At 40.8% G+C, this 12,840-nt stretch overlaps 1 protein-coding gene across 1 annotated transcript in view; it reads left to right on the top strand.

Annotated features, from left to right (window-relative positions):
* The window catches only part of LOC114360033 (uncharacterized), a 15,144-nt gene extending 2,304 nt beyond the window's left edge, over positions 1–12,840 (top strand). Inside the window, exons 2-8 of the mRNA XM_028314588.1 lie at positions 9,111–9,175; positions 9,425–9,626; positions 9,959–10,152; positions 10,554–10,730; positions 11,149–11,175; positions 11,321–11,472; positions 12,693–12,840. Coding sequence (XP_028170389.1) covers positions 9,111–9,175; positions 9,425–9,626; positions 9,959–10,152; positions 10,554–10,730; positions 11,149–11,175; positions 11,321–11,472; positions 12,693–12,840 — 965 coding nt within the window. The remainder of the gene's footprint in view (positions 1–9,110; positions 9,176–9,424; positions 9,627–9,958; positions 10,153–10,553; positions 10,731–11,148; positions 11,176–11,320; positions 11,473–12,692) is intronic.

The raw sequence follows: 12,840 nt of genomic DNA, 5'->3' as shown, positions 1-12,840 counted from the left end.
GCGCTCAATTTTACGGAACAAAGTAATTCAATTAAAGCCACTCTATGAGAAACTTTTGTCCGCCGTAAATGCTCGCACGTTGTGTCAACACGTGTCATTGAATTTGCACTTATTGTATGCCTGACAAAAACGGCTTACAATATTTTTTTGCATTCTCTCTATCGTATTTTAACAGCTTTGTACATTTATTGATAGAATCTCGTATGAATATTTTAGCGTGCGATAAATGCAGAGCTCGATAAGAGTCGGTAAAAGCTATAAATTAGTAGCAGATTGTATTTATAAAGTACTTTCACATTCATATAGCAACAATAAAGGGCGAGGCACAGTGCTTAGTCCCACTTAAGGCGCATTTAGTCGCTCCGCTGCCGCCTCTTTGTCTCGCAGCAGCGGGATGTTGACAGTTTTTTTAATTTCCAGATGTCTTCCCGAGTCACCGCGCCCGCGCCCATGTGGGCTGTCTGCAAATGATCTCAAAATTTTTATTTTGTTTTTTTATTCAGTCATTTGTTTAAACTTCATTTCTTTTTTGTGGGACTTCGGCATCAATACCCATAGAAGACACAGTTATTGTGGTCGAATTGTTATTATGCCAACCTACATTATTTTGTAGACTACTTAGGCTGAGTTGCCGGTGTTTTTGTATGGAGTTTGACAGATTTTTGACGTTTGTCAAAGTTAAAGTAAGATGGTGCAACCCAGCCTTATTAGGTAGTACTTACTCGTACCTAGTAGGTCCATTTTATGAAATACATTTTAATTAGTAAAAAATACTGTCCAAATGGAGCAACGGAACCATACCCTGATATTGTAAAGAGGCGAACTCCAGAGCTTTTTTTCGCCATAAAAACTTTTGTCCGGGAAGTTCGCTGGCCATCCACCGCGCAGGGCTGGCTCTCGAGCGCGGCGCGGGAGCGGGCGTCGGAGACGTTTTATTTCCATTTTAGACCAGATGGAAAATATTATGAGATAACGACAAGGGATCAAACAGCGCTATCAAATATTACGAGATTGCCGCACCGCGCTCGTTGTGTTGTGTTACGCGTTCATTACAATATTATTAAGCTGAGTTTAGAATTTGTTACATCATTTCAACACGTAAAACCCTCTTCACTCACACTTCACACCTCTTCACTTCTGTCATAGAAAACTATTTCCAAAAAAGAATTATTTCAATGGCCGAGGTATGTATCATATTTTATGTATGCATCATACTTTTTGACCTAAGGTCGTAAAAGCTTAGGTATTTTTCAGTCCGCAGGCCGGCTTGGCCATCCCTACAGAGTGGCGCGGCGCGGTAACTTTGTTTACCCGCCGCTGCCCGAGCTCCACGCTCGCGCGGCTTCATGGCGAGTCGATTTCAGCCGGATTAGCCGGACGGACAGTTTATTTATCTTGATAAAACTTATTATAGGGCTTTTAATTAACTGCAATAACGCTGCTCCGTTGCGAAACTAAATGAAATGCCGAATTAATATTTGTTCGCAAACTTCCGTGTTGGAATCATAATAATATTCCATTTTCTGTTTTAATATCCAGTATTTCATTGTTTTCTCACTAGATCTCCCGTTGGCAGACTTCGGTCAATAAATTTATTTATTTATTTGAACACCAACAAGGTTACATTGAGGCTTCACAAAAGTAACTATAAAAAATTACACTTGTTAAATGCAAACTTAATTATAGGTGAAAACATCATGCGTTAGAGACTAAAGCAACAGCAATTAGGGATTAAAAACTAAAAATACTAAATTTGAATAAATGTTTGCCGTTCTTATTAAATTCAACTTGTTGTTCGAAAACTTCTGAACGTTTTCATATTACATTACAACTACCTACATTATTATGATTTCGTATAACAATTTTGAAGTCTTCATAACTTTATAAATGATTTTCTTGCTTGAAACCCTATATTGCTTTGAAAACTAAAAGAACAACAAATTTAATGATGCGATTGGATCCCCTTGCGCCCTAGATCTGTTACTAATGAACCTAAAATAATGACTTCAGAATATTAAAGAGCACTAATAAAACAACTTCAGACGCACACAGAGGAGTGTGTCAAAACTTTAACATAATTTTGTGGAATCTTTGCATTATGTATCTACTCACTTAATGAATTAATAATTAGCGTATTTGGGGGTCTGTGTTGTGTTGTTGTGACATAAGTTGTGTTCTCTCAAACTGATGAATAAATTAAATAGTAAAGACGACTTGATTGAGAGGGGTACACGATCAAATCAGATAATTACGTAAGTGATCTCTGAAATTAATACATAGGTATTAGATTTTTTTTATCCACAATGAGGAAGCTCTTGGCTTGTATCTCACCTGATGGTAAGTGATGATCAGGCCGAAGGTGGAAGCGAGCTTCTCCCGGAATCCTCAACCACAGAGGAACTGGCTAACTGCCGGAACACAACAATGCTGTTAACATTCATGGAATATGTTAAAAGCTCTCTGAGGTCAATCGCAGGCTGTTATCCATGAACGTTTCTTTTGTCTTTCAAGTGTCAAACTGTGACGTAACGTGCATCGGAGGCTCCCCGGGTGTCCTCGGCGAGTGCAGCACGAGTTGGCGCCGCGCCAGCCGCGGACAAAACCCATTCCGATGGAGACCGGCTTTCTTTTAATGTGTTGTGAAAACTGCCGCGTTTCGATACACAGAGTTATGGGTCTATGCAAAAGTTTGCTAGATAGTTAATTTGCGTAGTAGTTTTATCGCCCAGAAGAGTGCAATCATCAGGTAGAATCTCTATATAACTGAATAGACATGTTGACACCACCAATCAATTGTCGTACTTTTTAAAACTGTCAAAACGAAATTCTCCCATAGATTTTGTATGGCACTACAAGCAAGTGGACGTCACTATTTTGTCAAGTCAAATAAAGTACTTTTTTCAATTACAATGCGATCAAAATTCGTAATTTACAGGTAATTTAAAATTAATTGAGTATTTAAGACCAGAATGAAGCGTCTTTTTAGAAAAGTTGTGATTTCGAATTATTGGAGAATGGTGTCAAATTGTGAATAATATTTACACACTTATGAATAATATTTTGCAGCCAGTAAAAATCGAGCACGGAATGATATAACTATAATGAGGAAAATACGTACGTAAGCCCAACGCTAGGCCCTAATTAATGACCTCCACACCAATGCTCCACACTCGTAAAATGTCACGCTCATAATGTAGAGCCGCTCCCGCTCCGCCTGCCGCTAAGTCCAAGTATACTGGACGTCCCCCAACTGTCTGCGAGAATTGCCCTTGCTTTCTCGAACCCACGGAAATTGAGTCGCACTCAAACCGCGTTAGATCTCGTCGCACCAATAATAGAATATATCGGGCGTCTCGTCGCACTTGCCTGGAACGCAATATCTGAATAATCTTGTTAGCGCTAGTTGTGCAGCTGCTGGCTGCGGCTTGTGTAGTTGCTGCGAGCGGCTGGCTAGTTAGCAGTTGTTGTCGGGAAGTTGCTGCAAACGCTGCAACTTACATTGTACCCACTTAGTCACTTGGCAAATGGTAGTGAGCTTAGTTATAATCAAATACGAGACTAATTTAATATGCATCAAACTGAAAATCTGATAATAATGATTTATACTGTGTAATGATTCATAATTAAACTGTCGTTAAGTATCATTTCTGTAAATGTTCACAGAGTTTGTCGCTTCTAAGATACCCTATTCTTTTGCGATTAACAGCTGAAACTAGCTGCTGAAACTACTCAAGTTAAAAAGTTAATTTCAACAATATTTATCTTTTGTCAATAGGCAGCACACTTATAAGATAACAAATTAAATACCAACTTCGCCATCAACTCTACCGTATCATCAACGGCGCTGCCTGCAAACTTAACTCGGCAAAGATTAGCATAGATGCTTCTGAGTGTACCTAATGCCAACATACCTGAAACTTGGACGTACTCGTATTAGACCGCTTTGACTCGGCTCGAGTTAGTTACAGTTTGGTAGCTGGCATTCAAAGCTTTGATCGGTGCAGCGAGCGTGTACTTTCAAAGGTGCTCGAAGTGCTGATATTGACGCTGTGCGCTTGCTAGCCGCGGGCGGTAGGTATTGGTCGCTCTCAATCAGGCAGCTGTTTGCTTTATGGACGTTTCTAGGGTCCTAAACGCAAATGGAGCGAACGGGATCCATGAAGCGTACGTATTATGTTCGTGAAATAATATTAAATAAAATATTGACTTAAAGAAAATTACGCTTCTGATGAAAGATATGGAATTAAATGAAATGTGCAAGTAAATGTATTTATGGGATATTTCCCATTTAAATTAAATTGGAATCATAATAATGGGGGCACACTTTTTAAGAATACAAAATTAGGTACTTTTTTATTTAATTGTTTTGGAATCCGACATAGATATTACGACATTTACGAGTAAAGCGAGAGAAGAAAAATAACTTGGGGATATGGAACCCCAGTGCGCGAATCCGGCACCCACTTGGCTGTTTTCCTTCATCAGCCTGCAACGGATACGAGCCGACACCCGACAAAGATGAAAGCAAAATATATGAAATTGTATTTTGACGTGTCGTCGCCACCACGCAGGGCAGCCTTCCAGCCAGTGACAGCCGTGAACAAACAAAATCGACTATCGAATGAAATCAGTTTACATGCTGAAACATGACAAGCGCCCGCCCGGCATACGCGTGCGTTACATTAAACGTACCTACATTTAACAGTCGAAGGCAGAATATTGTCGACACGAAAAGAAGAATGAAATATTACACTTGTATCTAAAATATCTGCCAACAGTACCTATGCAAGACTGCGATACAAAGTGACGTTTCCAAAATAGAAGTCCTATTAAACGTGTTTGCGTGTCTTCCTGAGACACTGTTTAATTGCATGGGATAGATACGCCATGCACGCTCATGGTCGCAGACTCGCAGGGCTGACACGCCGGTGGTCTTTAGAATCTAAAGTTTAGATTATTCTTCTCTAGATACGAGTACCTACCTCTAGCTCGCCCCTACGAATTTCAGATCCAAGCCGCCTTTCACTTGGAACAAATGCTGGCGTTGACTTGACACTGTCTTATCTGTTCCCGGCTTCCATTCGATCACGCTTCGTGTACTCTCTAAGCCAGGTGTGGTGTCAAGGCTCCGTTAATGGAGAGTTCACTTGATTGGGAGTGTAACTATGCCTAGAGTACGGAATTCATTGACACTAGGATTGATGCTATACGTGCATGTGGCCCTGTAAATATAAACTTTCATCAGCAAATGGAATAGGCACGTTTGCAATAACTGCGGCTAGTCCATTTACTTCCCTTTGGAACTTAAAAAAGCTATGAAAAAGAAGAGTGTGAGGTATTTTTATTCACCACAAACGTGCTGATTGCGGATCGTTGCCGCAAAAGGTGTTTGTTTTGCAAATGAATTTCACGCAACTGACGGTGCAACATCGGACTGAAGCACTGTCGGGCACATTTCTCTATGGACATATCGGTTAGCTGTGTTATTAACATCGACCAGTAAAATTTTCATCTGCTGTCGCGCGCGACATCGCACAGTGTGTTATGGGACTGTATAAACGTACATTCTCATTGATTTGATGAAACGTATAGAGCTCAGTTATACAAACATGATAGTAAAACTCCCGTTTGAAAATTCCACGTAGTTTTCGCGGTATAAAAATTCAAAGTTACCTATTTTTTTACTTCAAAATTATGCAAAAATATTCTCACTCGTTAACTAATAACATTTAATTCAGAATTGTTACAATACTTCATAGAGATCTTAAAACTACACGTAATAAGCGTATTAAGTGCTTCGTAAACGCATTCAGTTAATTAGGAAAAATGATTTTAGTGATTTTTGTTTTTATTTTTTTTCTCAATTATATCTTAATATATGCAAACATTTTTAAGTGCAAGATATAGTCTGATATTTAGTCTAATTGCATAAAAAAAATCAACTTTAAATTCCGTGATATATTTGAGGAAAATCAAATTGAAAATATGCGCAATATAGAATTGTAAATTTCCCATCACTTTTTAATAGCAATATTTCTTTTGGATGTTTAAATATCATCAGCTCGATTGTACCAAATTATTGTATTGACATTCGATTTACATAGGTTTCAAATCGATGAGAAAATTATTAAAGGTAGGATAAATTTCGACTTCCTAGATTAGTTTACATACTTTTTTAGTTAGTTACTTACATACAACTTAAGTTAATATAAGAGTGTTAAAAAAGAAAAATAACTCGACTTGAGAACCTCCTCCTTTTTTTGAAGTCGGTTAAAAACAATGTGAATGTGACTTTTTANTGTTGGGTCTAATTCTCGTCACTACACTGCACAACTTAAAATAATTACGTTTTTTGTCGGTAAAAACGTCCTGGTGACGTCACTTAAGCATTTTTCTTATACTGCGTGCGGTCGTTGCGCGTGCGCACAAAGGAATGAGACCGCTCGGACACCGAGCCCACAGCGTGGTAGGGGTGGGGTTGCCCGCTCTTTTGTTTTTTAATACTACTACGCTGAATATTGTGTGCGGATTGGGTTGTCGTACAGGGGTACTACATGGTAAAATAAATCTCGGAGGCGAAAGCAGGATAATTTGCTATGATTTCGTAATATCGCTTTATGGTTACTTCTGAAGAGTCTGCAAGCATTCATTGTTCACGATCAAAGATGGGTGATAAAAATCTTTTAGAGTTACTGACTAGACAACAACAAGAAACCGAGTCGTTAGCAGAGAGGATCAGTAACGTGAGCTGATGGAGAGAATTCAATAAGGATTTCATTAACTTTCCCAGGACAAAGTCACGGGCAAGAGCTAGTTTAATGTTACAATTCTGCTTTGATTTGTGGCGCGACGCCCGCGGCGCATTGTTGATATTCGATATTACGACCGACTGCATTCTATGATTAAATTCAGTTTACTATCGCTTTTCTGTGGAAACTTTAATCAGTGAAATGTACAAACGATATATTATTTTGCTCTTGGGTATGTGACCTTTTATTTTCAATTACTAAAATGTAATTTATTTAGCTAAGTAGTTTGTTAAATTAGGATTAATTTATTATGAATATGTCTACCTACCTCCAAAATATGATATTATCCAATTTGAAAATACATAAACAATTTTAAAGCAGCATGCTTAATTGGAAGATGAGACGATGAATTCATAATAGCCGGTATCTAACGCGATGCCTGAACTTTTTAATTACAGTAGCGAATTCAGCGGGAGCGCTATTTTCTCTTAGACAATAAAATTTAATTATCGGTGTATTCTTTTGTGTAATACACACTGCAATAAACAACTTTTCCACTTCACCGTTTAACTTGGATAGTAAATAATTTCTTGTGAAGTTGTTGAAAGTTTGTTTTCAGACGAGTGTTGGCGCCAAGTTTGTCTGATGCCCTGAAGGGTCAACTTGGGGGGTGAAGCTTTTCTAGCCGCTGTCCAGTGTACGACATACTTTCAATTAATTAGCAGTTTGTGGGTGCGGATCGTACATTTGCTAATTGCCGGACGCCGGGCAGCGCGCACCACGCCAGGCGTTCTTGTTTGCTGTGTAGCGCCTGCAGCTCTTTTTGCGTGTTTAACGTTACTCGGTCAGTCCCGGGACAGATAACAACGAGATGTATTTTTTAAATGTAGCATATAGTTACTTCGAATATCCGCACCATAACAAATCTTGTGTGCTGTACCAGCCGACTCTTTTTTACCTAATAAAAACTGAAACATTCTGACCGCCGCGTGTGGCCGCAGCCCTAAGACCCTTACCTACCGTTAGACCAAAATTTAAGCAAAACAAATATGAATGAATTGTGGTCGTCGGAAACTAGAAAGGGTACTCCACCGGAGACTAAATTAATTAGAGTTGAAAAGCTCCGGGAAGCGCGTGGCCAGCAGACTTTTATTATTTTTCACTTCTCTTGAAACACAGACTCTCTCTAAAGCTATAATGCTGTTCGCTGCAAAAGGTTAACAAATAATAAACAAGTTGGAAAAGCGAAGTGTAATGTGTTTAGAATTGTAGAATCATAGAAAACAAAAAGCAAGAAGCTTTGGTTTGCTCTACTCTTTTAAAATACTGCACGCAGCATTTTGTGTCTGCTCGTCAGTATCCCTAGAATTTTTCATGCAATGAAAATGATTGCTCAGTCATAAAAATACTGAAAGTTCAATTTATCGTTTTGCCGCCGGCTCTTTAGTTTGCTCACTGCCAATAAATATTTTTTAAATCATTTCACAGGATCAAATAATATGCCTTTTCCGATAAAAAAATATTTATTTGTTTGTGAGCTACCGATAAATATTTAGTTTTCCCAGATTTGTTTATACACTTGCTGTAGGACACTGGAATCCCTCAAATCCATACTCAAACCCATAGAATACTTAGTGATGAATACTTATTGTGTTGTATGTCCCTTGATCATATCATAATTGGACCCGATAAGTGGCGCTGCGAGTAGGTATTCCAGCAATATTTTTATACGTTCGGGAATCAGGACAACGTCTTTGTTTCACTGTTTCGCGATAATATGGACCAGCACCAACAAGGAGCTGCACAAGATTGATCACGTCACGAACGAATAAACGAATAAGTATATTTTCGTCGCACCTAATGGAGCTTTGCACTCCACTACACGTCACTCTCCATATTCAGGCCATGGAGAAACATTGTAAAGCTCTAACATCGAATAAAAATTTCAGAGCAAGCTTTTATCTACACTAATATTATAAAGAGGAAAACTTTGTTTATTTGTTTGTTTGTTTGGTTGTAATGAATAGGCTCAAAAACTACTGGACCGTTTTTAAAAATACTTTCACATAAATTTTATTGTGGAAAAAATAGGGTTCCGTAAAATATGTAGATAATGTATTGTAGTCCACGCGCGCGAAGCCGCGGGCGGAAAGCTAGTGTTTTATACAGCACATGTAGAGAACTACTGATTTAAAGAGAAAACTATCATGCTTCAAACTGGTGCCTGTACTCGTAATACGGTCTAAGAAACCCGAGAGCTAAGAGAGAGGAAACTACTCCTAGAATCAGCCTGTGTTAATATTTCACGAAGAATAGAATGGTGTTTCTGGCTGGCTTAAGTGATACGTAGTGTTCCCACAGGCTGGCTGGCGGCGTGCGCCGGGAGAGAGCCTTTCAAGCCACGCCATGGCTCATTACCATACCTCGTAAGTAATTTCATTTATTCAAGGAAAAGTGTTTGATATTTTCCTTCGTGTTTAATAACGTTTTATAAAGTTTCCATTCTCTTTTTTGGGCGAGATCATTAGCAAAATTGATATTGGGATTTTAAGCATTCAGTTGAGTAATCATGGCATGGCAGTTGCATAGGTTCGCTAGTTCCGTTTGTGAAGCAACACATTGATTGAATCGATCCACTAGATGAGAATCCAGTTGTATGAAGTTGTGTTCGGCAGGTGTACTTCCCGTCGCGCTACCGCGGCATGTGCGTGGGCACGCTGGTGTCGCGCGTGGCCGTGCTGACGGCGGCCGTGTGCGTGACCAGCCCCACGTCGGACATACAGGACCGGCGCCCCATCAACGTCATCACCGGCTCCACCTACCGCCACCCGCGCCGCGGCATCCGCGTGCAGGTCACCAAGATACTCGTCCCCAAGAGTGAGTGCCCGAGTGCCGAGCGGCTGGAGTGAGAATAACAGAAACCAGCTGGGGGAGAATCAGAGACGGTGCCAGCGCTCTAGCGTAAAGTGACGCGTGCACATGATACCTCATCCCAGGCAAAATACTAAGTATTTACGTACAGTTTGTCGTCATAGGAGTGCAAAGGTTCGTGACAACTTCACAAAGATGCAGGGCGTTGCTGTATTCAAATCACTCACAATCACGGGTTGCGCCTTAAGTACATGCCTATAAACTCCACTAATAACTCCTATTTGGTGCTGTTTAGTAGTATTTGCGTCAGTTTTCCACCCGGATTATTTGTTACGCAGTTGCGCAGAACGTGTCGGGCGACCGCGGGTACCTGATGCAGAAGTCGGCAGCCGTGATGCTGCTGAAGCGGAAGGTGCCCGACGTGATGGCGGAGATCCCGCTTCGCGCGCTGCCGGTGGACTGGCGCGGCGAGGAGGTGCTGTCGCTGCACGAGGAGTGCTTGATTCCGGGCTGGCACTTTTTCTATAGAGGGGTACATTCAGATTTTGAACCAGACACTTCGTAAAAATAAATACTCTACTACTACTAGGCCTTGCAAGGCCTGGTTTCCACCAAAGCGGAGAAGAGCGGAGAAGGGTCGGGTGGATCAATTTTTCTATAGAATTTGACAGCGGCGGCGAAGCGGCGCTGTACGAAGCGGAGAAGAGATGTGGAAATAATAAAATCTGATTGGTTATACAAAACACTTCTCTGCTCTTCTCCGCCTTGGTGCAAACCGGGCCTAACACAGTGTTCAAACTTGTGCGAAAGTAAAAACGAAAGGTAGGAAGGTAGGGCTTCATCGACCGATCTTTTCTTGTGTATTTCGAAAGCCAGTAGAGCACAGTTAAAGCAGAATCGTCAGTGTAACAATTAGCTCAAACGCACCCGCAGGACCGGATCTACCCGGTGCACCGGTTCCTACTGCAGCGCAACGTGCGGGTACAGTTCCTGAACATCGTGAAGAAGAACCTCTGGTGCGAGGCGCTGTCCATCAAGTTCCAGAAGGCGCTCAGCAACCTCGGCTTCTTCGGTTTCTTCGACAAGAGCGGCTGCACCTGCGTCAGGGACGTAAGTGCTTTATGCTCATCGTTTCTCTTTGCTCTGAAAAGACTTTCCGAGAATCTTCCAATACTACTTATAAAGAGCCAAAGTACCTGACGTAGAGGAAAGAGTCTCTTTTGTGGGTGGCCAACTGTTATTCAAATCGTTATTTACGAGTAACTACTCATATCAAGCACTTATATAATTTTTCAAATTCTATTTATATGGGCGACCACGATGAAAACATATAAATTGTAGTGGCTCATTTTATTCAGTTACGAGTACATGCTTACTTAGTAGGTTACCTTATGTGCACGAGCACATGCACTCTTGTTTCATGTAAGATAGTTGAATATCGTTTGCTTACTAGATGGAACGTGCGTGACTGAATTATGCAACGGAACAATCGCGATATCATAATTAATTTATTACTTCTTGATTCCAGCCCGATAGAATGGCTCAGCCGTGCCATGTAAGTAGCTAACTATTTACATAACTACTAGTATATTGGCCCAAAAAGATGCATGGGATTTTTTTTTGATTTCGTGGATTGCCAACATTATTTTCATCATTTGCTGATTCAAGCCAGTTCGTGTGACATGTCATCATGTGTCCAGGGCATGTACGGGGCGCCGCTGGTGTGCCGCGGCAAGGCGGTGGCGATGCTGATGGCACCGGACGCGCAGTGGACCAACTGCACCGGCATGAGCAACCTGGTGCACCTCCTTGGTGCCCCATACCTCAAGAGATTCATGGAGTGCGTCAGCGTGTAAGTACAGGGTCTGGTTGTATTATTGAAAGCCGGCTGCTTTATTTTTTCATTCATCCATCAACATCGTTGTTAGAAAATTAATAGATTATTAAAACTGGAAAAGAGATGTGAGCTCAGTTGTTACAGCACATGCTGGTTACAAGTATGCTGTCACTCTTAATTCTCCTAGCATTCTATAAATGACGTAAAACATTCTGAACCTATTTCTGTTTGTAAGTGGAAATTCTAAAGCAAATGGCAAATTATCTAGCTAATTTTTACGATGTCAATCGGGATGAAACGCGGGTATTCACAGGCATCCTCTGAATTAGGAACGAGTTGTAATGCTCGACCATGACAGATCCGAGGCGAGAGGTCTATTAAGCAATACAACTTCGATGTATTCGGGATCTTCTGTCTTCTTCACTCGCCCTGTGTCGTTGCATGAGAGGAAGAGACGGAGAGGGTGAATAAATCAATGATGTGCGGAGTAGTTTCTGTCACCAGGCATTTATATTAACGGGTTTCCGATATGTACCATCCTAAAGATAACATTATGCTATGTGTACAGACAACGGTACACCGAGATAAACATTGTAGCATCTCAATCTATCAATCCACCTCAGTTTAGACATTGTCTCCCACGACACGGATCGGGTGAAATTATAAACAAAACAAAGCTGACACTACTCCATAAGTTGCACTGCAGTGGTGGAAATAATATCTGACCTTCGTCTCCCCATATTAACCTAGAATAAAGCTCAAACTTTTTTAAAAATTTAAATCCCTTCGTGTAAAGCCTACGATGAATCCATAACTGATCTATAAACTACCACATTATTTATTCAATAACAGTCAATTTCTTGGTCTTAATAATATATTTAGTGCAGCACTAATTCGGTTTGCGACAGACTTATTTCGACTTGGGTACGGATTTGGAACTTCACAACCACAAAGTCTAGACGAAACCTATCTTAAGAAAGCATTAAATGGGGAACAAATCTAAATCGAAGAAGATCGCGCTGCTGCATGCCATGCAAAGAAAAACAGGATTTAAAATAATTCAGATTTCAAAATAAGCTAGATTTACGTATGTGTAGAATACAGAATTATGGAAAAGTTACAGCACCTAAAATGTGCCGTATTTTCTTCTTTTTCCGCCTAGTATAAGACTTTTTCGAGGCGAGGATCACGTGCAACCATCAGGATCAGTATGTCTCAGATTTCTAACTGTGCAGGCTGTTCGAGCCGGACCTCATGCCGGACTGGAAGACCATGAAGAAGCAGATCTTCGACGACCCGAGCCACGACCAGTACGACTACGTGCCGGCGCTCTACGACAAGCTCACGCTCGGCTCCAGCGAGTCCGACACCGCGGAGGAGTGA

The sequence above is a fragment of the Ostrinia furnacalis genome, unplaced genomic scaffold (genome assembly GCF_004193835.3).
Source record: "Ostrinia furnacalis isolate ACB-3 unplaced genomic scaffold, ASM419383v2 OfSCF4804, whole genome shotgun sequence".
In the NCBI taxonomy this organism is placed as follows: domain Eukaryota; kingdom Metazoa; phylum Arthropoda; class Insecta; order Lepidoptera; family Crambidae; genus Ostrinia; species Ostrinia furnacalis.
This window is presented reverse-complemented; position numbering and strand designations above follow the sequence as displayed.